At 37.1% G+C, this 26,725-nt stretch overlaps 1 protein-coding gene across 23 annotated transcripts in view; it reads left to right on the top strand.

The window, feature by feature from the left end:
* Positions 1-19,312, top strand: part of PICALM (phosphatidylinositol binding clathrin assembly protein) — a 111,709-nt gene extending 92,397 nt beyond the window's left edge. For 15 of the 23 annotated variants that reach the window (XM_047752876.1, XM_047752895.1, XM_047752875.1 and 12 more), the window contains 4 exons: positions 939-998; positions 2,946-3,050; positions 16,681-16,783; positions 17,951-19,312. In XM_047752876.1, the coding sequence (XP_047608832.1) occupies positions 939-998; positions 2,946-3,050; positions 16,681-16,773 (258 nt within the window). In that variant the 3' untranslated portion in view covers positions 16,774-16,783; positions 17,951-19,312. The remainder of the gene's footprint in view (positions 1-938; positions 999-2,945; positions 3,051-16,680; positions 16,784-17,950) is intronic. The other 8 variants (XM_047752880.1, XM_047752877.1, XM_047752887.1 and 5 more) reach the window with 1 other exon arrangement.
* Positions 19,313-26,725: the final 7,413 nt, after the last annotated feature.

Here is a 26,725-nt window from a genome sequence, read left to right as displayed (position 1 = left end):
TCCTACATGCTCACCCAAATACTATACTTTTATTAACTATTCACTTTAGTTATGCTTCATTTAACTTCTCCATATGTATGTTCAAATTGTCATATAATTTTTTTTTTAACATTTTAGCAGTGTTATTGGTCTTTCACCTGTATTCAGCTTCAGTTTTTATTATAAGACACACAGGGAATGTTGTTAAGACAGCAAATATATCTAAAATGATTCTATGCTGAGATTGTTATTTCAAAGCATGAGTTAAAGTGGGAGGAGGAAGAGGGAACCTTAAACAGTGGTAGATGGCTCTTTAAGCATTAAAGTATAAATGGACTTAAAAATGTATTGCTCCTCCAAATTGGTGCTTTGCAGAAGACAGTTTAAATAATTTATGAGATAAATTAGAAGGGATGCTAATATATATACTCTATGTAAGAACTTGTGCTTCTCAGAAATAGTCACACTCCATTAGTGGTTTGAAATCTTTGGGGTTCTTTGAAAAGAGAGAATTAAACTAATTTTTTTGAAGATCAGATTGTTACTTGATTTGGGATCTTTCCTTCGCTCAGAAAATTAAGTACCTAGGAAAGCAGGCAGTAATATTACTTTTTCTGGGCAAACATTTTTTATGGTAGTGATAGACTTTAAATTTTAAAACTGAATATTTTTTTAAAATCTGAACATTTTTAAAGCTGTAAAAGCATGTTGAAATCTTAGATCACCATTTTGTCTAAGTTCAAATGGTATTTTTTTGCTTTCTAATAATTCTGCTTTTCTGCTAATTTCAAGACACTTTTTTTCATCGAGCTTTAATTGACACAGTTATTAATGATCACAAATTTAATCATAGCTGTCTTAGCAATTCTTTTTAGTGGAACTACAGCTATTAATTCCTTGAACTCTGTTAACATACATGAGTTACACTTCCTTGTTTATTTTTTCTTTCACCATGTCAGGCACCCCCTGTAATGGCCTATCCTGCTACTACACCAACAGGAATGATAGGATATGGAATTGTAAGTATTTTTCCCAACACAGCTCTTTGAAAATAGGTTGATTCACATTTAATTTGCATTTATTTTCAAACTTGGCTGAGAAAAGATTATAGTGTTACATATATCCTTAGTTCCTAACACAGAAACTTGTACTGTGTCATTGGTTTCATAAGCATTTCTAGAGTAGTCATTATACAAATTTATTAGTGCCCACTGTATTACTTGGTATATTTTCCCCCTCATAACTTTGCTAGGCATTTGTATACTTGATTATTAACTCATGTAAGCATTAATGTTAATAACTCCAAGTCTTTGTTGCTGTGACCTTACTTTGGTAACAGTGAGGTCTTAAAACCTTTATACTACTACAGGGGAAGGGAAGAATTAACATTTCTTGAATTGTGTAGGGAGTAAATTTAGTCTCATAAAAGCCAGAGAGAATTTTTCTGTGACATGACTGGTATGGCACAGAAACAGTTCTTTAACTTTTAAGCTGCCCACAGCCCACATTCTCCATTGCCTCTCCTCTCCCAACTCTCAGTATTCTGACTCACTTAGACAAGACATGAAGGTAGTGGCTTCTACCCACTACACATTTTGAGGGGCTGTTGCTGGTTGGAGGCAGCACTCCATTCTTTGGTATTGCTACTGTGGCTGCTTCTGCTACTTTTCTATTTACATCTTAATGCAAGTAGTGCTTTTCCTGCATGTAAAGAAGTTTCACAGCTTTTGGATTGGATTAGTAGTCATTATGTAATAAAGGAGTCTGTACAAAAGCTCATGAAGTGAATCTTTCACTATAAATAGGATTCTTTTTAAAAAGTTAAATAGAATTCATGGAAAGATAGGATTTTAGAATATTATATTTTAACCAAAATAGCATGGTGGTCTTGTGTGCTCTATTTTGTTACTTATTATTGTTAATTTTATACCATGTAACGGTAAGTTTTTAAAGAAAGATATGGTTGGTTGAGATTTATTTTCAATTATTCAAGAATGACAAACCTCTTTGTATGTAATTTCAGCTTCTTGGTTTTCTCTAAAAATGTCTGAAATAAAATGAAAGAACCACAGAAAGTAAACTTTTTAAAGAATCAACTGTTTTCATTTATGCTTACTTGCATAATGGCATAAGAACTTGATAAAGGCAGTTTACTTTGAAAGGTCTTAGCCATTTAATTTTTTTTTTTAAATGTTTGCACCCCTGGCATACAAAGTTCCTGGGCCAGCCACAGCTGCAGCAGCTATGGATCTTTTAACCCACTGCACCTGCACCTGGCTGTGGGTTGAACCTGCACCTCCTCAAGAGACCTGAGCTACTGTAGTTAGATCCTTAACCCACTGTAGCACAGAGGGAACTCCTAAGCCATTTATTTATTTACTTTTTTTTTTTTTTTTGTCTTTTTGCCTTGTCTAAGGCTGCTTCTGCAGCATATGGAAGTTCCCAGGCTAGGGGTCCAATCGGAGCTGTAGCTCCTGGCCTATGCTGGAGCCACAGCAACACGGGATCCGAGCTGCATCTGCAACCTACACCATAGCTCATGGCAATGCCGGATCCTTAACCCACTGAGCAAGGTCAGGGATCGAACCCGCAACCTCATGGTTCCTAGTTGGATTCGTTAACCACTGAGCCACGACGGGGACTCCTAAGCCATTTTATAGTTTCGAATTTCCCTGTGTCTAAAGCTGGCAGACTTGCCTGATTACTGTAGTAAGGTTTGAATTTTATATTTCATATAGAAAAAGTTAAGCTTTCTGTGAAACTTTTAAAAAAGAGCACATTAAAGACTTTCCATACAAAAAATACTCAAAAATTTGTATAGAAGTCATGTCTGCATTTATAGGAATTTTTCCTTTGAGTTAGTGCAGAAGTATTAGTACTGTTCATCTCTGTCATCCTTGTTTACATACTCATTATAAGAAAAATGTGAGTGAACATCCTTTAACTTGATATTTTTGTTTTTTTAGCCTCCTCAAATGGGAAGTGTACCTGTAATGACACAACCAACCTTAATATACAGCCAGCCTGTCATGAGACCACCAAACCCTTTTGGCCCTGTATCAGGAGCACAGGTACTAATTAACATGCTACATGTAATATTTTAATATCTTGATGTGGAAGGAATATAATACTAAACAGTCCTTTTATACAACTTTTGAAACAAGTTAATAGCATTTTTTCCCCTTCATAGTGAATGTTACTTGCTTTGCCAAGCTTACTCATCTAGGAGTTTTTAGAAATAGTGATTATTTGGAAGGAAAGGATAAGCAGATTACAAATTATTAAAGATGGAAAATTCTTGATAACTTATAGTTAGTGTGTCCAGAGGATTGTTTTTCTGAGGTTAAGGAGCCTTCTTTCTGTTTACGATTCCGATATACTCTCTTTTGTGGGGCTTAGAAACCTTCAACTCACTGCCTTGGCTTCAGTTGTGCTGTAATACAGGTGTTACTCTTGAGATGTTTGTGAAACTTGACAAGTCTTCAAAAGCTATGAATGCTGTATTTTCATTAGATAACTTCCTGCTACTAAAGATCATATTTAAAGACAAACCCCTCAAAAGGGCAAAAAAACTTGGAAGGCCATGTTGACCTAACTTTTTCACAGGGAAGACTTTCCTCTTCAAATGTTTCCAAGGCCTTCTTCGGTTCATAAAATTCACGCTAAATATTTTCTCTTTCTCTTTTTCATCTTATTATTGTTAGCATTAGGGAAATCTGGATATTTTAAAAAAGCTTCTCCCTGTGGTAAGGAAAGTAGAGAGAAAAGTGTCTTATTTACTTCTCTGGTGGCGCACCATGGGATGAGACCCTCATGAAGTGATGGGATGACATATCCTCTGTATCTGTGGCTCTGCTCATGTCATTTAAGAGTTGGAAAGAATGACATGCTTTTATTAAATTAAAGCCTCCTTTTCTTAAATTGTTTCCAATGGCAACTGCTTGGTTACTTTATGGTTTTAATGCCATTTAAAACCATGAAAACATTTGTGTGAGCATTTGGTAATGAACCTGTATTCCTTTTCCACTAGAACACATGTAGATTACACTTGCCAGTGCATAAAGTGTTACATTGCCAAAGTTAGTTTGTATTGATCCAGTTGAATTTAGTCTATATGTATCTCATAGACTGGTGAAGCTTAGGAGATCTTTAAATTTTTCAGCCTTTTTGAGTATTGAACTCATTTAATAAATTTCCATCTCGAGAAGTACCAGTTATGGAGTGGAGAGTGAATTTAGTTTTGATGAGAGGTAAAATCCATGTTCTTTGAAGGTCATGTGTTTCCCCACATGGTTCCCCTCCCCCCCCCCCACCCTTGTACATGTTAAAATGACCTTTTCTTCATGTTCCTTAATCAGTTAGATATTTACAGTGACCGTAGCTGGGAATCAAGGTAGTTGGTAGAGTTGTTAATTTAATTGTTTTTTTGTGTGTGTGTTTTTGTCTTTTTGCCATTTCTTGGGCCACTCCCTCGGCGTATGGAAGTTCCCAGGCTGGGGGTCGAATCGAAGCTGTAGCTGCCAGCCTACGCCAGAGCCACAGCAACGTGAGATCCAAGCCACGTCTGCAACCTATACCACAGCTCACGGCAATGCCAGATCCTTAACCTACTGAGCAAGGCCAGGGATTGAACCTGTAACCTCATGGTTTCTAGTCAAATTCATTAACCACTGAGCCACAACAGGAATTCCGAGTTGTTAATTTTTTATGCATTTGTTTTTATAAATTAAGAGTATGGATATTTATAGTTTCTTTCTCATCCATCCTTTTACCAGTAGTAGTTCTTTTCTTTCTTTCTTTCTTTCTTTCTTTTTTTTTTTTTTTTTTGCTTTTTTAGGGCTGCACCCTCAGCATATGGAAGTTCTCAGGCTAGGGGGTCCAGTCAGATCTACAGCTCCCGGCCTACACCACAGCCACAGCAATGCTGGATCCTTAACCCGCTGAACAAGGCTAGGGATCGAACCTGCATCCTCCTGGATACTAGTCAGGTTCGATACTGCTGAGCCACAATAGGAACTCCTACCAGTAGTAGTTCTGAATGCTGGCTTACCTTCCTAAGGAAACATTTAGATTTTGGTCATCTTTAAGATGATGATTTCCCTAACTATTGATGTACAAGTTTTCTTTAGTTTAATATGTCCTCCTGGTGTTCTTTAGCTTTTTCTTTGTTACGCATATACTTAACTAAAGATATATATCGTTTGGTTTTAACAATTAGTTTTTTTGCTGTAAGAGACTTAAGTGGTAGGAACTTAAATGTTTTTAGGGGGAAAAAAAGCTATATTTTAGAGCTATAACTTTACCAAGAACCACTGACTACAGAAGGTTTTTCCCTGATTATGTGGCTAAGTTTAGGTCTTGTCTCAGAAACGGTATATTGTTACCTTAAGCCTGGATGCTGCCTGACAGTTTCCAAGCACTTTCACATATCTTATCTCACCTTATTCTTGAAATATTCTTTAAGGTAGATGGACCTTCTACCAGCATCCTGTTTTATAAAGAAAGTTGAGACTTGGAGATGTTCTCAGCTAAATAAGTGGTGAAATGCAACTTAGCTTCAGAAATTCCTCATTCCTGGTCCTGTGCTCATTTGTGCCACAGTGCCTTTCTCCGGTGGGACTTAGCCTGTCCAGCCATAACAGTAGCACTGTCTTCCCTTTGCCAACAGTGAACACTCTAATTCCTTGGGTTTCCTCTTGGAGTATAGACCACATTTACATATTCAGGATATAACTACTATAGTTGTCAAGTACATTCTCTTCAGTTCTAGATAATACTTTTAACTTTGAAACACAAAGGTTTGTTTATTAAATATGGTTTTAAAAAAATCTACCTTAAAATTGCTGGCTCCCTGTCATCTGTTAACACAGGTTTTATATCCTACTTCTTTTAAAATCCATGTAATTTTCATTTCAAACACCAAAAAAATGCAAGAATTTCCATGTGCATGAAATCAAACAGTGGTAGAAATATCCTTTCTTTCTCTCCCTCTCTCTCTCTCTCTCTCTTTTTTTTTTTTTTGTGGGGCTGGGTGCCACACATGCGGCATACAGGGGTTTCCAGGGTAGAGGTCCAGTCAGAACTGTAGCCACCGGCCTACACCACAGCTCACGGCAACACCAGATCCTTAACCCACCGAGTGAGGCCAGGAGTCAAACCCACAACCTCATGATTCCCAGTCAGATTTGTTAACCGCTGTGCCATGACGGGAACTCCAAACTGCCCTTTTCTTTTTTTTTTTTTTTTTGTCTTTTGTCTTTTGTTGTTGTTGCTGTTATTGTTGTTGTTGTTGCTATTTCTTGGGCCGCTCCCTCGGCATATGGAGGTTCCCAGGCTAGGGGTTGAATCGGAGCTGTAGCCACCGGCCTACGCCAGAGCCACAGCAACTCGGGATCCGAGCCGTGTCTGCAACCTACACCACAGCTCACGGCAACGCCGGATCGTTAACCCACTGAGCAAGGGCAGGGACCGAACCCGCAACCTCATGGTTCCTAGTCGGATTCGTTAACCACTGCGCCACGACGGGAACTCCGAAACTGCCCTTTTCTGATTAACTTTATGACAGAAGAAAAGAAAGTGAGAACATAAAGGTAATAAGTTTCTAGTTGAAAAAAATCAAATTTGAAGTGAGTACTTAATTCTAAACATTATTCACTGATTGAGAAAAGCACTTGAAGGAAGCAAATTGATAAAAAAAGGAAAAGAAAATCAGCTGGCAATGAAGTGCCTCAAAGAGGCTTTCCTCTCCTACTTGAGTTATCTGAATCAGTTGAAAGTCAGAATCTTAAGTCATTTAATGTTACTCTTAATTCCTTTCCCCCCTTTGTTTTCCATATGTCCTGTCACCAAGTCCCACTAATTTTTCCTGTGCTATTATTAGATCCACCCTTCTTGCAGTCTATATTCTCCACCCAAGTTGGAACCTTTTTTTGCAAGGACCTCCCAAAATCTCCCTCTAAGAATAAGAATGAGTAAGCATAATATTCAGGTTCTTCAATGCCCTTGCCGTTACAATTCTCAATTGTGTCCATTATTCTGCTCTCTGTCTTTTCCAGAAGTCCTTTTTCTGTCATAAAGTGAATTTATTACTCTTTACTCATTTTTTTGTCATTTCTTGTCCCTTTTCAGTTCTTGAGATCTCAAGTTCTTTTCCTTATTCTGCATAATTTTTCTTTATAGAGTTTTTCCCTACCTGACATCTCTTGGTCCGTCAGTCTGTTCGTCCATCCATCCATCTATGCCATCTAGCAAGAGACACATTTACTAGGCTGTAACCTTCATAGAGGCTTGTATGTGGCTTGTTTACTTGTGTATTCATGGTTCCTAAAACAGTGCCTGGCTCTTAATAGTTTTTGAAAATTATTTCTCCAGTGAATTTGGTTGAAAACTTACTTTTTCAGTTGTGTAACTTTGTTTCCTACTGATTTCTCTTTTTACTTATAACCGTTGTAATAATTTATAGCAGTGTTCAAAATTGGTTTAATTTGTTGGCTAATGGTTACGGTAAGCTAAAATGTTAGACGACTGTCACCTGAGGAATGAAAACACCTTTAATATCATGATTGAATATTTTTAATAATATTAAAATTAAGCTAATTATCTTTGAAGTAGGAAAGCTTTTCCCATGCTTTGGTTTTTAATGCTTCTTAGTCCCTTGGATTAATTTTGACCATTTGTGGTGGTAACCAAAATAATTTTTCTTCATGAATTGCCTTTTAGTTCTCTCATTATTTAGCTCCTTTTTCAATTAGATTAAAAATTCCTTGAGGAAGAGACATCTGTTGGTACATTGTATAGTAAATGGTAGTTAAAATATAAAGTGAAATCCCAGAGTTCCCTTGTGGGATAATGGGTAAAAGACCTGGCGCTGTCACTACCGTAGCTTTGGTCTCTGCTGTGGAGCATGTTTGATCCCTGGCCTAGGAACTTCCACATGCTGCAGGTATGGCCAAAAAAAAAAAGTGAAATCTTATCAAAATAGAATTTTTAAATCAAATCCCAGTTCTAAGTTCATGTCAAATATCTTTTCCTGTTCCTTGAAGTGTTTCTTTTGGGAACCCTTACTTACCAAAGGCAAACTTGTAGCTACTGGTCTCTTGATTACTATTAAACCAAGGTGGTAGAGAGTACCTCAGTCCTCCCACATATTTATCATTTTACCATTAGTGATGTATTCCAGTTTTTTGTTTTTTGGCTTTTTTTTTTTTTTTTTGCCTCACCTGTGCCATGTGGAAGCTTTCAGACCATGAATTGAACCTGTGCCACAGCAGGAACCAGAGCCACAGCAGTGACAGTGCCCAATCCTTAACTCACTGGGCCACCAGGGAGCTCCAGTGACATATTCCAAACAATGTGTTGTGTGTTCTAAATTATATCTTGGTTGCTTTTAGTGCTGGGTTAGTGCCTGCTAGTGAGAAAATACCTAGTACCTTCCACATAGCAGTTAGCTTAGACTTTGTTTTGTTCTTTAGGAAATTGTCTTCAGTATAGCTTTAATTGAAGAGGCTACCTTGTAATGTTGAAATTAATGCCTTCTTATCCACCTATGTACTTACTATTCTGTTCCCATTTCTTGTGCTGGCTTGTTCTGTGTGTGTGTGTTTTTTAAGATACTTCCATATAACTATTAGATACTTAGAGATGGGGTGTTACGTTCTGTTTCATTCCTAAGATTATACCTTTTCTCTTGAGTATTCTCCATGAGTGCATCTTTTGACTACTTGGAGAATACTAGATCCTTATGGTTAATGCTTTCTTTTTTCTTCTGTGTTTCCTCACACTATATAATTCCTTGTTATTGGTTACTAGTGTGTTTGTTTATTAACTTGGAGAGAGTGGAGACTCTTAACTCCTTCTTTTACTTGTGCTTTATTTAAATCTTACTGGTACTTACCGGTATAAAAATTGAAATGTCCGTTTCTGGTCAATAGTTTGTTAACTCATTCTGCATTGCAGTGTGCAACTATTATGTTACTAAACATGAAGATGGCTTAGTTTTATTTTTCTTTTAAAAGTTACTCTGATGTGAAATAACATTCTTTGAATGATTGTTTATGAGGCAGTTTAGATGTTGAAGATCTTTGTGGAGGAGAGTTGTGTTTGTTATGTTATCATCACTTCCTTACTTGAGAAACTCAGACTGATCCCATATCAGTGTTTTCCCAAAAATGATATGAAAACTATAGAGTGTTACATTTGGGGATTGAATTTTAAAAATAAGCATATTAAAAGTTTTGTTGTTTGTCTTGGTTGGTATTGGAGTTTGGGAGGTTTCTTAAATGGAGGCTGTGGCTAAAGATACAAAATGGCTGTGTTTCTGTTTGTATCAGCCAACTTTAAATAAGCACGACATCAGTTAAGTGTCTGAAATGAAACAGTGGCTTGTTGTGAGTGCTTTTTACCCATCTAAATGGGGGCACTGTTGACTTTGGAATTGGAATAATTCAAATCTGACCAAAAAATGGCCTTTTTAATGACTTTCTTGTATGTAAGGACGACTGGCTCTCTGCTTTTTTTTTAGGCTTAGCTTTTTGTTGTTGTTGTTGTTTAAACTTTCTTGGTGTATTAACTGTGGGTGTTGGCAGTGCCTGTCTGTCACCTGATCTGCCCAGCTGGATTTCTGTAAAGGCCTTTTGCTTTGTCAGCAGTATGTTGTATTTCATTCATCCTTGCCTAGTAGATCCCATGAGGGGATTTAGTTTGGGAGATGGGATTTAGTATGTAGATGGGGATGGTTCTGTAATCCCCAGGGCATACCTGAATCAGTCAAAACAGGTTTGAGGAGTCCCATCTGCTGACTGTTATTGTTAATAAGACAACATGCAGAACCAGGCCTTTTCACTGGGTTTTTGCTGAGGACATTTTTTTTCTAGATGGTAGAAATCTAATTCTTGTTTTAAACAAAACTGTAACATATTTATAAAATCCTAGGGGACTGTGAAGTGTTACAAAATCTTCAGGTTGAGCATCAATGACTATACAGCAACTGTGTATATAGAAAGCACACAGGTGCACTGACTAACATTTACTAGAGAAACCTCTTTTAAAAGTTACTTCTCTGAAGCTTTTTTCTGAACATTAAATACAGCTATAAATTCTAGCTGAGTCGAGATTAATTGAGATAGCAGATTTTAGAGAGGAAGCAAAGCATCAGCCTCGGATTCAGCAGATCTGCTTTTGAGTCTGTTATTAGTTGCAAAGTGCTGCTGCTATAACAAAGAGTACTGCAGATTTGATGGCTTAAAACAATGGGAATTTAATCTCTCACAGTTCTGGAGGCTAGAAATCTGAAAACAAAGAATCAGCATGGCCATGCTCTTTCTGAATTCTCTAGAGGAGGATCCTTGCTTTTGATAGCCCACTCCTTCCTTGGCTTACAGCTGTAGCACTTCAATTTCTGCCTCTTTCACATGGCGTCCTCGTGTCTCTGTCTTCACATGGCATTTCCCTCTTCTAAAGACATCAGTCATTGGATTAGGGCCCACCCTAATGACCTCACTGTAACTTGGTTACAGCTGCAAAGACCTTACTTCCAAATAAGCTCACATTCATGAATACATTTATAGGGGTCAGGATTTCACTCTCCAGGACTGTATCAGCAGCATCTGTATTGGCTCAGCATTTGTGGAAGTGGTGTTACTCTAAAATACCAAGCTTTATTTTATAATAAAGTATTTGGTCCAATTTAATATAGTTTATAAGCCATCCAGTCGTTTTTGGGGGGAGGAGCAAACCTTTTGTTAAAATGTCTAGGTCTAAGGAACTCTCTCCTTAGACGTTTTTAGTGGAAACCCAATAGATCAGGAAAATGCAGGTAGCCTCATATGTGAAACATAGTTTGGAAATTTTTTTAAACCAAGCAAAAATGCCGTATTTTCAATCAATAACAAATAAGTGGTGCATTTAATTATTACTTTGTCTCCTTATGTACCAATTGACGTAACCCTTAGCTTTTCATTCTTTTTTGGTTTTTTAGGAATAAGGAGTTAAAATCTAGTATGAATCAGCAGGTGAACATTTAACTCAGATAAACTGAGCTGGTTTTCATGTTTCTCACCCATCAAATAGAACTTTAAATGAACTTCTCTTACCCTTGGGAACACTTCTGATATATGAAAATTTTATTTTTAGCTTAGGTCAGTTAATAATATTTCCTTCCATATAGAAAACCTTGTGATCTATTTCCCTTTCTCCAATTTGGTTTTCTTTAATTCTGTAACTTTAGGTCACCATAATTCTAAGGAGACGATTTCAGATGCCATTTTTGGATGACATCTAACTCCTATGTTAATAGTTTTAAGTTATTGTAGACTCTAGCAGTAGTCTAGGTTCAGAAAAGTTTAGAAACAACATACCTTCTAATTGAAATCCTCTTAGATCTGTCTAGTGCTCCTAAGATAGGATGAGTAGTGCTTTGAGGGTGACAGAAGAAATGTTGGCAAACTATGTATTGTTATTGATGGGCATTAGCCTAAGATGAGGTTATGTTGAGAGTAAACTCAAGAACAAGTTGTCAAAGGCGCTTGGCTCAACCTGTAGGACAGGCCCTCAGCCTTATAAAATAGAGAAGTATTTTAGGCATACTTCACAGAGACAGCTGAGAATAGTCTTATCTTTAGTATAAAATATTGGAATGCAACATTGTTTGTTTTGACCCCTAGGCAGCTGGTTCAGATGCAACTCAAGTGGCCTGGCCATGTGCTAAACATTATTTTAAAACAGCTTACCTTTCTGTGGCTTGTTTTTATAGCTGATGTCTCTGTAAAGTCGCATTAAATAGAGCTGTGTTTCTAAATATTTAAATTGTACCACAGTGTCAGGAAAATATTCTTTAAGCATATACTCTCAGTGTGTTTTTACTTATGTATTCCTGTAACAGTATGCTAGGAACATTAAAACAACATGTAGGAGTTCCCACTGTGACACAATGGGATTGGTGGTGTCTTGGAAGCGCTGAGATGCAGGTTCAATCCCCAGCCTGGGATAGCAGGTTAAGGATCTGGTGTTGCCATAGCCGTGGCTTAGGTCACAACTGCGGCTCAAATCAGATCCCTGCCCTGGGAACTCCATGTGCCGTGGGGGCAGCCAAAATAAAGAAAAAAACATGTAAGAAGAGAAATCCTAAAAGGGCAAAAATAGAGAAGTTTTAATATTTTCTTGTGATATCCAAGTTTGGTGACCATTTTTATACAGAGATTGTTTTATCACCAAAAACCATTTTAATTTAGCATGTTATAGAATTCTTATACTATGTGTAAGTCACTGCTAGTTTCTGAACAAGGGACAGGGAAAGTATGTTTCTTATATCTGAAGAGCCTAAAGGTGAGAATAATATGGAAGCACAAGTGACTGGTTGATGGTAAAGTAAGAACTCTTATAAGAGAAATACATAGTGTTGAGAACACAGTGGAAGAGCAACAGCAACAGAGATTCAGTGACATTTGAGCTGGTCCTGTCATATAAGAGTAGATGAACATTTGTTTATAGGTAGTAAGGAAAGTTGAACTAATATTTGAGTAACTAATATACACCAGGCAATGTGCTAGGTGCTTTTTGCGTATTTTAATCTTTAAGACAGCCATTAAGGAGGATATGGGTATTGGGTCTAGATACTGGCTTTTTTAGAAAAAAGCCAGAATCAGATTCATTTCCACCTTTCTCTCATCTCAGGCAAAAGAAGTTTGCCCATTTTTCTCTTAAGATGTTGGCTTTTTTTCTTCACCAGAGACAAAAAGAGTCTCTACAGCAGTTGCCATCCAGGCTTTTGGGTGAATGAAAAGTTCACATGTAAAGTTGAAATTCAAATGATATGGAAGAGTTGCTGCTGCTTTAAGAATTTTAAGCACAGTCAATATATCAGAAGTTTATCCTTAAATACTCAGTCCTTTATTCTCCCATAAACTTTCAGTTGCACTAGTCTTACTTTCTGGGACTGCTATTTTCTTGTTCTAACCTCAGGTTTTCTTTCTTTGGTATTAAACAAGAGTAGAGTGAAGGAGTAACCGTTTTTATTTTATGATCTTTAGTGTTTCAGAATTCTTTATTAAAAATTCCTCTATTCTCAGTATATTTGCCTTATTTTTAGAGTTAACTTGTGATTTCTGTACTCTTGTCTTTACTACACACAAACTATGGTCCCCCCCAAAAAATCTTTGCTCTGGAGATAAAAGCAAAGGTTTTTAGTAACATTAGAATTTTTTTTCATTTCAACATTTTTTTGGAAGGTTCATTAGAGGGGATGGAGGAATTTCATCTGAGAGTTACTATCATCAATTAGTTATAAATTTTAGTACTTTATTTATATGCACCCTTTCACTTCTCATTTTCCTTTAAAATAAGAAGGTAAGATTAAATATATTCATATTAGTGAGACTGACCACTTTAAGTGGCATATTCAGTTATGATAGAGGGTGATTTAATTTGAACAAACTGATAGTGTTACTAATTTTTTTAGCTCTATGGGAATTTTGGTATAGAGGATATTATTGAAAATAAATGAGTAAAAGGCTTTTTTGTTTTGTTTGGGGGGGTGTGTGATGGCATATTTGTAGGATTTGATCGGAATGGTTACAGTTTGTCTTATGCTGGCTTGTAAAATATGGTGGTTTTGCAATTAATGACAGTAATAGGATTTTTTTTTTTAATTCCTTACTCTCTGGTATTTAGCAGCACTACCTGTTCTTTAACCTACCCCCAAGAATGATAAGTAAAGGAAGGTTAACCTTGTAGTTTCATGTGACTTTCTCAGGCTCTTTAAATCCTGCTGCTTTTCACTCACCAAGATCCTGCAGCCCCTTTGTGCTCTTTTGTTCTTCCTTCTTTCCTTGAGTAACTGGGTTGTTGCAGTGTATTTCTTTTCCTACTCTTTCCACATTTATTTCTGAGCTGACTGCTTTCTCACCACTGCCTGCCGTGCCTGTGCTTTGGTACAGGTGCTTGGGAAGGGGTAGGACTGTAGAAGATAGTCGAGGGCTGCTGTATGGCTCAGTCCTTGGCACACTCTGCAGTCAGCCAGTCCGGTCTGGGCCCTGGTTTCATTTGCTTGAGATGGGTGTCAATGATATGAAAGTTACTGTAGGGATAGTAAGTCTTATTTTCTCATTTTTCATTTTTAATTTAACTATATATTTTTTATAGGTATAAGACATATGTAGGTATCAATTTAACAGAATAGTAGAAATATTAGTTAGAAACTAGCACGTTGCTCCCCAGGGAACATTGATCCTCTTGAACATTATTTTTAAGCTGCTAGGACTTCTCTCTAGCAGTATGCTTACATATGGAAAAGAATGGAATTCTAATGTTCCCTTTGACAGTATTCTTCAGGGGTATTTTCCTCTCCAAACTGCTGCCTTCATGAGAATTTGATTTAAGAAGATGTTTTAATATGGGACTCTCATAGGTGACTTATGATTTTGGGTGCTGACTCTGCATTAATCAGGGGGAAGCTTTGTTTGTTTTTGTTTTTTAACTTTAAGTGAAAAAGGAAACCAGTTGTGGAGAAAGACCTAGTTAATCTTAAACTTCTTCCAGCTCAGTGACTGATGATAATTTTACTTAAAACTATTTTGCTTCTGAGCGGTCATTCTTGTTTTGAAAGGTTAGGAGGAAATGTCTTTCCAGTTGAGTTGTACCTTCTTCTGTCTCCACGTGGATGATATTGAATTCCCAAAACCAGACTTGGTGCACTGTCCTCCCATCTGTAGCTTCTTGGGTTGTAATTCCATCAGCCTTCCCATTGTCTCTTATTTCTTATTTGTCACTTATTTCTTTTTTTTTTTTGTCTTTTCGCCATTTCTAGGGCCGCTCCCTCGGCATATGGAGGTTCCCAGGCTAGGGGTCGAATCGGAGCTGTATCCTCCAGCCTACGCCAGAGCCACAGCAACGCGGGATCCGAGCTGCGTCTGCAACCAACACCACAGCTCACGGCAACGCCGGATCGTTAACCCACTGAGCAAGGGCAGGGACTGAACCCGCAACCTCATGGTTCCTAGTCGGATTCGTTAACCACTGTGCCACGACGGGAACTCCCTGTCACTTATTTCTGAGAACAAGGTATGGATTAAGAAAATAGTTCAACTACTAATACAACTGAAGATGATTTCTAAACCTATAAATTAAACAGGAGTTCCGGTCATGGCTCAGTGGTTAATGAACCCGACTAGCATCCATGAAGACACGGGTTCGATCCCTGACTTCACTCAGTGGCTTAAGGATCTAGCGTTGCTGTGAGCTGTGGTGTAGGTTGCGAACACAGCTCAGATCCCATGTTGCTGTGGCTGTGGTGTGGGCTGGCAGCTACAGCTCCAAACCTCCATAATCCATGGGTATGGCCCTAAAAAGTTAAAATAAATAAACAAACCTATAAATTTAAAAAAATGCACTTACTAGTGATGCAGAATTTGCTGAAACCCATTGGTTATTCATTCTCTGTAGTGCTTTTCTTTCTTTTTTAAAAAAATTTTTTTTTGACCACTCTGTGGCACATGGAAGTTCCCAGACTAGGGATGCAACCTTCTCTTCAGCAACACCCTAAGCCACTACAGAGACAACTCTGTTCCTTAACCCACTGCACCATAGTGGGAACTCCCTCTGTAAGTGCTGTTCTTAAAAAAATAAAAAGGTAAAAATGAGATCACTTTGAACCAACAAAGGCGTATTTCGAGCTCTTGAAATCCTTTAGAGGCATTTGAATGTTGAGATAATGAATTGAAACTACTTCCACTAAGCCAACTTGTTTTAATGCTCAGCGGAACATCCCTATGCTTGTGTGCCTTTTGCAGCTTTATGCAGGAGGAGGGAAAAAAATTAAAAGTTTGTTCCAAACTAAAATGGCTCATATCTGGTTTAAAATGCTCTTATAAAAATAGGTTTAGTAAAGGAGATATATATATATGAAAATGAATATCTTGGTATTCAGGAACTGTCTTTCTTTGAGGGAATACTAAAGCTATGTTATTGAGTTCAGTAGTCTACTTGTCTTATTGTATATTCAAATTAAATGATAGGAGCACATTCCAAGAATCAAGCAAATGTATTCTAACAAGAAGCTGAACCAGAGATCTTAAGTATTCTTCATATATAGGACAGTATGTGGATAGTTAGACTATAAAACCTCTAAGCTCACTTATACCTCCCAGGGTCTAAGCATCAGCGACAGCATGTCCAGATAAACAGGCAGGAGACAACTCCATGTCAAAAATCTGTGAACACTGAGGACAGGACTTTCCACCTTGTATGAGGAAGGAAGGAAAGAACATTGCAACCAGATGTGTTGGGTCTAGACTGAGGTCAGATTTTACACACTGTTTGATAGCCTGCACACAGGAAGCCATCTTTCCTCGATTTAAACACACACACACAAAATTATACACTCCCTTCTTTCCCTCTCCCATACACACATACAATAAAAGTCTTGACCATGGGTCAGCTTATATCGACCTTTTTGGGTGAAAGACTATACTCCTTTGGAATTTCAGAAACAGTTTGTTTTCTGAAAAACACATGCCATTGATACCCTTTAACTTAACATGTGACAGAAACTTTTGTTTTAATAATTTCACTTTCTACAAAGGCTGCCGTTATATTTATTAAAGACGACAAAACAGAAACCACTTCTTCTTTCATTACATTTTCTGCTTTCATGTTCTGTCATTCTGAGATCTTTTTTTCTTTCCCTCTCTCTGTCTTCTTTTCCCCCAGCTGTCGGCAGCATCCAGCCCCTCCAGTCACAGTCCTCACAGAGCTTCAGGAAAGGACCCTTTTGCAGAGCTCTCTTTGGAGGATTTCTTATAAATCACTTTAGGTATTGCTGCTTGCTTCTTTAAAGGACCCTGCGGTCCCTCTCTTCCTCCTTCTTCTCTATTCTTTAGGTGAAGAATGAAAATAGATCAAGATAGTGCATAAGAACAAACAACTTTTGAAAAATGTCTTTAACATAACTAGAAGGTGTGAAATAAAGGGACCACCTCACATGTGTACATATAAGCACCCACTGCTCACCGCAGATGGGTGAGATCAGATATCACCCTTAAACACTGGGTGTTTTGTTCAGTCTTAAAGATTATAGAAAACAGTACAGTTTTACACATTGAATTCAAGCTTAATTAGGAGCATCCTTCATTTTAATGTCATGGCCAAGATTCCTTGTCAAGAATTCATTAAGGGTTATATTTTTATATATGCCTTTTTTAATTTTAAAATAGTAACATTTTCCCAAAAATAACTTCTCTTAAAAAATTAAGGGCAGGTGACTGCTTATGCCCTTTTTGGTAGAAGGACTCAGCTTGTGATTCACACTGCCTCAAGAAGACAGCCATTTGTTCTTGTTGATGCTCTAGCCCCCAGTGTAGGTAAACCTTCTGGATCTTTGAGAGTTTTTACTCTCCTGATCTGACAACAGTTTATTAGCACATCTATATCAATAACATCTTTGGATGAGCCATTTAAAGCATATCATGATTGAAGTGTCTTGAGTGAATAGTGACACCTCCTGAAAAGTATCTTTTGTAGATCTTTCAGATTTTGATTTATATTAGTAAAGAAATTATTTGGTAAGCATGATACTATTGTTCCCTTACTTACCTCTGATTTTATTATATTATTTGGAAATAATATTTCAGATTTTGCTTGTTGTTTAAATGAGATTTTTTTATGGAATATTTGTGTTCATGGAGAGATTTTTTTGAACTTGTCATGGAAAAATTGTTCATCTTTTTTCTTCCCTTACCCCTCAGTTTTTAGTAATTAGAAGATATTTTGAAGGCCCTATAATTAAAATTCAGCTTCAGTTATTGAGTTCTTGCTCATAATAGGCTGATAATACTGACTTTGTTTTATAATCAGGGTTTATGATAAGCATGCTATGTACACTTCTGGGCAAGTTGACTGGTAAAAGGCACAAAGCATTACTGTTTATGAGAGACATCCCACAATGAGCTGAATTAACTTAAACTCTTTTTTTTTTCCCCAGATACAGTTTATGTAACTAGATGGAAGAGAATGGAATTATTCCAAAAAGACAAGTGCTCAAGCAGCAAATACTTACTTCCAGCAAAATCCAAACTGCTGTCTCTTAAACTCTCTTCTTCCATTAGAATGCTACAGTAACCCAGTGAAGGCCCATGAAGGAAATTGGGACTAGTCTATAGGAGAACGTATGAATACAGTTTATAAAAGCCAAGAATTGCCATGTTTTCAGACTAAAAAATCCGTCTTTTTGGTGACTAACCCGTCAGTTCTTTCAACTCCTATTAATACCCATAATCAGTAACCTACCAAGAAAAGCCCTTATTTGGAAAGTGTGAAATTCGTATTTGGAAAAGCTGCCTGGAGAGAAGAGCTGTGTCCTTTACTGTAATGCAACAGGACTCTTTGGGGAGGATCAAATCATAATTCTTAATTAAGCAGTATCTTTCTTTTCTCCAGTCCTCACAGACACAGAAACAGTAACTAAAATTAACTTTTCTTTTTAAAAAATTATATATTCAGTTTGCAGTAGACATTCCTTAAGTATTTGTATTTATTTATGATTATCAATTTACTTAACATTAATATTGTATCAAACCTCCTTAAGAAAATGAGTATGGATGTACACAGTATGTTTGATTTTTATCCACAAGAATGAATCTGATTCAGAATGCTTTTCAGCTGACATACAGAGCACTAAATATTTTAAGGCAAGTCCATAGGTCTGAATCGCTTAAGAATTCTCAGTCTCTATGGGATTTAGGGAAGCATTATAAATGCATTAATCCTTATAGTCAATTCTGTGCCTAGGATTTTGCAAGGGAACAGTTCACTGACTAGGAAAAGCACTACATTTTAAATTCAGCATTAGTGCATTGGGAAGGAACTTTACTGCTTTGTGCTTGGCATGTCATTATTTTCCATTTGACATTAGGGCCTTTCCAAAATGAATGTGAGGAATTGCTTTCACTTCAAGACTTTCCTTCTTTTCAGTAAAACTCTAGGAGGTGTTATGGGGGGGAGGGAAGGGGACAAAATCCTTGAACCTTTTATTTGGCTCATGCCATGTTATGATCATGTACCTTTTAAATAAGGGGAAATAGTATCTTTAAAGTTAATGTCTAGCCAAGAGTTTAGTTAACGAAGAATTAAACTGCACTGTTGATCGGTGCTTTGTGTAAATACATCTTAATGTTTGGGTTGAGCGGGGCCTTAAGAAGGACAGTTCATTGTAGGAAAGCAATTCTGTACATGAGTTTAAGCATACTTGTTGCATTGTCTCTGCAGATTCTATTTTTGTTTACAATATTAAAATGTATGTTAGCAAAAATGGGTGGATTTTCAAATAAATGCAGCTTCCACAAAACTTTCGTTATGGTATTCTGGTCTGAGGTGCATTTTCTTTTTCTCTTTTCTCTTTATCATTGGTATTATTACTTTTTGCTAATAAAAGTATACCCAGGTGATTATATTTGATGATTTAATAAAATGTAAAATTTTTTTGTTTTGAACTTAATTTCCAAAAAGCTTTATCTTTGTATTTTTGTTAACCTTCTAGACTCTTATTGGTAAACTGAACTGCTTATTAAAATTGTTCATTTTGTCTTTGATCAGATGCCTTCAGTCACGTAAGTATAAGGGAGAAAATGCTTTTGAGTTTGACATATTGATGCATGTGATTATGTCTGCCAAAGAAACCTCTGAGTGTATTATGTTTCATATTGAATAATAAGTAGTATTCAGAGTACTTGATAGAGGGACTAAAAGCTTTGCATTGATAAATGTCTGCATACTGTTTGCCGTGGTTGGAAAAAATAGTCTTTAAGCAATATACTTTGTTAATTTTACCACTTTTTAAGTTTCACCAATATTAAACCAATTTCATATAAACTGGAAAATGTACTTTTGTAAGGTAACTTTCTTAACATCATCACTGATTTCGATTTGTCTCTCCTGGTGTTTGAGTGGATATTATATTTGAGGACTGTGGCTTGTTGCTTTTACACTACCTTATTTTGTTTTCTCACATATTCCAGTTTTTGAAGGTGCTTCATAAATATTTCCATCTTATTCAAACTTTTGGACTTGTTGGATTAGTATTATCTACATTTTACCCATTTTGCAGATTGGAATAAGGAACTTTCTGAGGTTGATAGGCTAACAGGCATTGGAGTCAGGTCTTTGATTTCATGCTCTCTATGACTTGCTGTTGTTTAGTCAGATGTATAAACTAAAAAGGGAATTATTTTCTTCTGTGGTCTGAACTCATGACCACTCCTTATTCTCAAATGGTCTTCTCCTTCTCTTCTCAGTACATTTCCCACCTATTCTGATGTCCAGATATCCTTGACAAGGAAAAACACAAAACATATGACTTCAATCAAAACATAACAAATGAGTTAAGTCAGCTGTTTAATACATAACTAAATCGGGTTATAAACCCTATATATATGCCCACACCATCTTTCTACCCAGCTAGCAAGTTGGTAGTGGCTGCAGAGAGAGATTAAGGTTGTTAGCAGAGGGCAGCTAATTCACCCCAAATCATTTTCAAATAAATAATTTTTTGCTTTTAACATATTATTTTCATAAAATCCACTTTTTAAGGTACTTTTTAGAACCAGTGACCATGAGAGTCCATATTTAGGCAGAAATGTTCTGTCAAAGTGGGAATCTTTTGCTTCTCCACAAGCCAGTAAAACTTGATCCCTGGAAGATAGGCCTTTATTGAATAAGATTCTCCTTGAACTAAAGTAATTTCAAGACTTTTTTCATTGTCATATTTCCAAATTCTGAGAATTCAGAGTACTGATGTAAGTGCTTATTTTTCAGCACTCCATGGAGAGAAACAGCGTCTCTCGACTGAGCGGGAGGGTGGCTCCTGTGTGTTAGCAGTAGTTGTGTTACAGTATATGGAGAGGCCACAGCATTCAGCCAGATGAACTTAGTTATACCCTCCAGGAAAGATGGCTCCACAGCTTCCATCAGTAGCCTTTGCTTGAAATTTCAGGTGATAGAAGTGTCTTTTGTTCTAATGGGGCAGCTCTTGTTAAGTTCCTAGATAGCTTCAGGAAGGGAGCTGGTCACCAGAAAGACTAAGGAAGATTAGATGCTTGGAATTTCAACCCCACCCTCATCTTCCAGGAAGGGGTAGGGGGCTAGAGACTGAGTTAATGATCAGTCATGCTCATGTGATGAAGCCTCCACTAAAATGCTGATAGGAGTTTGGAGAGCTTCCGGGTTGGTGAACCTATCTGTGTACCAGGAGGGTGATGCACCTCAACTGTGCAAGTGCAGAAGCTCCTCTACTCAGGACTCACTCTACCCTATGTTGCTGTTCATCTGAATCTTTTATCATATCCTGTATTATATAATAAACTGGTTAACATTTAAGTGTTTCCCTGAATTCTGTGAGCCATGCTAGCAGACTAGCAAAACCAAGGCAGGGAGCCCTGACTTAGAGCTGATCAGTCAGAAGTAGGAGTGACAAGCTGGGCTTACCCTCTCACATAGGGTGCAAGGAGGCAATCTTGTGGAACTTGAGCCCTTAGCCTCTGGGGTCTGTGCTAACTCTAGTTGGTATGAGAATTATAGAACACCTTGCCAGTGTGCTATGATTGGTGTGGAAAACCCACACATCTGTTGTCATGTTGTAAGTATGAGAGTAAAGGAGAAACATTCAAGTGTTTTTCTCATATGAATAATAAGCCTAACAACTGATTGAAGTGTTCATGTGTTAGAGATAGCATTTCAAATGGGTATATAAACCAGTTTTATCAGCATCGTATGTCCCTTTGGGCGGGAGAGGTAGAATTTCCTCCCACGTATACCAATGTAAATCCCAAATTAGTTATAAAGTATAAATATACCAAATTAAAAAGTTGAAGAAAATGCAGGTGACTATCTCAGATGAAAAGGGAAGGGATTTTATTTTTTTTAAAGTTTATCAAAGATGAAATACTGATGACTAATGAAAAAAGTTTTGTAGTACCTGAAAAATTCAAATGAAAACAAACAGTGCTTGCCAAGTGTAAGAATGTTCTGAGTGTTTTTGTATATATGGTTCATTTAATCAAGTCTGTGAAGGAGGCACATTTGTTTACTCTTTTATAGATAAGAGTACAAGTCTAGAGGGGATAAGTCATCTACCGTGTGATCTCCTTAACGAAGCAGTTGAGCTGCAGTCCTGAGCTCTTATGGTCTGGCTCTAGGTCCACCATAACCATGTGCTGTATACTGTTGTAGAAGATTCCATTTTGCATATCAAACAGTATTTGTATATATAACAGCAAAACCGAAGTGAGTATAAGCCAGTACAGCCTTTTTTTTTTTTTTTTTTAATTAGTGGTAGTTGTCAGTTGTCTTGTAAGTTGAGAGTTCTTACCTTTAACAACAGTTAATTACCCAGGCAAATAACCCGGGGATGGAGTTTTGGCTAGGGGACTTGAATTGTTGCATAGCACATAAATTTAAAAATAGGAATTGTCCATATCAGAAGCTAGCAGAAGCCACCCCCTGAAACCATCCCTGCTACACAAACAACCTGAGCCTTGTGGGTCAATTTATGTCAACAGATAGTAGGCAATTAGAGACTTAGTTCAGACCTTTACTGTTATCATTCCAGATTAGAGGCCAGTGAATTCTACCAGGCTCTGCCAATTCCCAGGCCAACTGAAGGTAAGAGATGTTTTCAACCCTCAGGGAAGGGTTGGTGTGCTGGTGATGAGCTGGAGGAAGGGAGGAGGCTCCAGTGAAGACAGGAGGAATCTTTGAAGTGCTTAGGAGAACAAGATACTTTACCAGTCACCCAGTAGAGAAGCTTTTCTGTTCATCAGCATGAGTTCTACTGTCATGAAATTTAAAAGGTAAGTAGAACTTCCCTGGAGCCTTCTCCTGTGTTATAGGAAACTAGAGGGACCCATAAGGGTCTGCTAGTGTCATACTCACCAAACAGCTTCTCAGGCATAGTTTCTTGATCACAAGCCTTAGCATATGTGTTTCACAAAGTGTCCACACTTTTGACACATTTCTCCCAAGGTAGCTTTTTGAGAAGGATAGGGTTATCCGTCATACTCTGAATTTATCTGCCTGGTTGGCTCCAGCCCCTCCTCTTCAATCAGTCTTGTACTTTAACTGCTGGAATCCTTCAGTGTGTCTGTGTGGCTCCATGCTTATCGAGGCCACAACAATTTCAACCTTTTTCATAACTCTGTAATTGACACTTCTGCTCAGGCGTTTTCACTGAATAAAATGTGAGTTCTCTGCACCTTTTCGTCTGAATCTTTAACCTATGTCAACTGTTCAAGTCCTTTCACTCCTAGGAGAGAAAACTAGCAACTGGTCGTTTTTAGGGGCATTATAAATTGGACAGCCCTTTCAGGAGGCCATAAAAATATTTGTAGCCTTTGTCCTGTTATTCTACTTCTGGAAATCTAAAGAAATTAACCAAAAGTATGGGAAACACTTTATGCAGAAGAATACATCACAGTGATTGAGAATACCAAAGTAACAACTATTTGGAGTAAGAATAAGGTTAATGAGGAGTCTCAGAATATTTTCATTAAAGAGTGGTAAAGTTAATGGAAATCAGGAAAGAACAGTCATCTAGAGCATAACTAGGAAAGAGGTGAAATACATAGTTGAAGAAGTAAAGAATGGCCAACTCAAGCGAAATAAATACTCAAATTTGCCCACTGGGCTAACCAGGTAAGAATTTAAACCTTACCCCTAGCTATACCCAGGTATTGGCAGGAACAAAAGCCAAACTACATGTGGAATTTAAGAGATGGAAAGAATGTAGAGCTATCAAGAAGCTTGTCTATGAACGAAAAGAGGTAAAGGACAGTAAGCAGAGGGTATACAGGCTAAAGAGGAGTTGTCTTCAAGATGAAAGTCAGTTTACTTCTTTGTTCATCCACTTGATGCCTTGAGTGCGTTCTATGAACCAGTAGTTTTAGTGTGAGAATCAATAAACAAGGTATGGAGTTTTGCTTTGATGCAGTGTTACTTTGTGGTAATAGGCAGTGAACAAATATTTTATGGCATTTGATGAATGCTATGAAAAAAAGGGTGAAGGGATAGAATGGTGTGATAAGTGTATAGTGCTTAATTGTATAAGGTGTCAAGGAAGACCTCTAATGAGATGACCTTTGAACAGAGACTTAACTGAGAAAACAAGATGTGTGAGATCTCATCAAAGATCCAAAAGGGAACTGTGCTTGGCTACTCTGAGCAACAACAAGGATACCAGGAGGGCTTGAGCAGAGTGAGTGAGAGGGAACTCAGGGGAAGCTGAGGTCAAAGAGGTGGCAGTGGACTGAATCTTTCTAGGTCTTGCTGAGGTTTGGATTTCATTTTGAGTCAAGATGGCCTGTAGGCATTGAGTAGAGAATTCTTTAAGAACTTTTGTTGGTAAAAAGATTACTATGGCTGCTGTATTGACAGACAAGAAAATGGCAAACCAGCCAGGACACAATTGTAATAGTCTAATTGTGAGCAAAACTTAGGCCCTGTGAGGTGTATAGCTAAGACCTGGCCAAAGATAAAACATAAACAGTGGAAGGGAGAAATAGGCAGTAATACAATATTGGAAACTGACATCAATACTCAGTCTGCTTTCATCAAAGGATAGATCATCCAGGTAGAAAATCAGTAAGGAAACATTGAACTGAAACTACGTATTATATCAGGTGAACATAACAGACATAATACAGAACTCTCTGTACAACAGCAGCTTAATACACATTCTCTTCAAGTACAAGGGAAGTATTTTTTAGAATATATATTTAGTCACAGAACAATTCAATACATTCAAAATTGGAATCATATCAAACTTTTTTTTGATATGATAAGAAAATAGAAATCATTTACATGCAGATGACTAGAAAGTTCACAAATAGGTGAAGATTAAACAACAAGCTATTGTGTACTAATGGAGCAAAAAAGAAATGAAAATTTTAAAAATGTCTTGAAACAAGTGAAAATGGAAACTACCAAAACTTAGGGAAAACAGCAAAAACAATTCTAAGAGAAAATTTTACAGCAGTAAATGCCTACATTAGGAAAAAAAAAATATCTTGGAACAACCTAGCTTCACACAGCAAGTAACTAGAAAAAGAACTAACCTAGCCCAACAGTAGAAGGAAGGAAATAACAAAGGTCAGAGTGGAAATGAATAGAGACTAAAAGACAATAGAGAATGTGAAATTAGGATAAGAATTGGGGCTTTTTGAAAAGATAAAATGGACAAACCGTTTTAGCTAAACTCACCAAGAAGAAAAGAGAGATGCCTCAAAATTATAAATGAAAGAGGGTTTATACCACACAAATACAAAAGCTCATGAGAGACTACTACAAACAATTATACACCAACAAACTGGACAACCTAGAAGGAAATGGTTACATTCCTAGAAACATACACTCTACCAAGACCGAATCAGGAAGAAATAGAAATTCTGAACAAACCAGTAAATAGCAAGGACCTTGAATCAGTAATCAAAAAAACTCCCAACAAGGAAAAGTACAGTATGAAATGGCTTCACCAATGAATTCTACCAAACATTTAAATAATACCAACCCTTCTCAAACCTCCACAAAATAGAAGAGTGTATTTCCAAACTAATTTTTCAAAGTCATCGTTATCCTGATACTAAAACTAGACAAGTCAGTATAAGAAAAAAATTCACAAGCCAATAAACTGGATCATGTAGTATGTATTGATTGAAAAAAATCTGCATATAAATGTTCTCCAAGGGTCAGCTGTACTTAGGAATACATTTAACCAAGGAGATGAAGGTGTATATACTGAAAATTATAAGACTCTGATGAAAAATGGAAGAGGACACAAAAATGGAAAGCTGTTCTGTACTCTTGCATTTGAAGAATTAATACTGTTAAAATGTCCATACCGCCCAAAGCAATCTACAGTTCAGTGCTATCCCTATCAAAACTCCAATGCCATTTTTAATAGAAGAAAATAGTCCTAAGGTTTGTAAGGAATCACAAAAGACCCTGAATAGTCAATCTTGAGAAAGAGCATCAAAGCTGGAAACATCGTGTTTCCTGATTTCAAACTACATTACAAAGCTATAGTCATCAAAGTGGTATGGTATTAGTATAAAAATAGATCAGTGGAACAGGATAGAGAGTGCAGAAACAAACTTAGAAATATATAGTCAACTTTCAGTAAACAAGCCAAAAATATACGATGGAGGAAGGGATAATCTCTTCAGTAAATAATGTGAGGAAAAAATTGCCACATGCATACGAACAAAAGTGGACCCCTATCCTACACCATATACAAAAGTCAACTCAATAAACTTAAAAGTTTTTGCACAGCAAAGGAAACCAAAAACAGGACAAAAAGACAACCCAAAGAATGGGAGAAAATACTTGCAAATGGAGAAACTGACAAGGGATTAATCTCCAAAATATGTGAACAACTGATGCAGCTCCATATATTAAAAAGAAAAACTCAACCAAAAAATGGGCAGAAGAGCTAAATAGACATTTCTCCAAAGAAGACATAAAGGTGGCCAAAAAAAAAAAAAAAAAAACAGGAAAAGATGCTTAGCATCACTGGTTATTAGAGAAATGCAAATAAAAACTTTAATGAGGTATCACCTTATACCAGTCAGAGTGGCCATTATCAAACGTCTACAAACAGTAAATGCTAGAGAGGGTGTGGAGAAAAGGCAACCCTCCTGCACTGTTGGTGGGAATGTAAATTGGTGTAACTACTGTGGAAAACAATGTGGAGGTCCCTCAGTGAAAAATAGAA

This window comes from Phacochoerus africanus, chromosome 11, assembly GCF_016906955.1.
Source record: "Phacochoerus africanus isolate WHEZ1 chromosome 11, ROS_Pafr_v1, whole genome shotgun sequence".
Lineage (NCBI taxonomy): Eukaryota > Metazoa > Chordata > Mammalia > Artiodactyla > Suidae > Phacochoerus > Phacochoerus africanus.
Note: the sequence above shows the minus strand (reverse complement) of the source record. Positions and strands in the feature narration are given on the sequence as shown.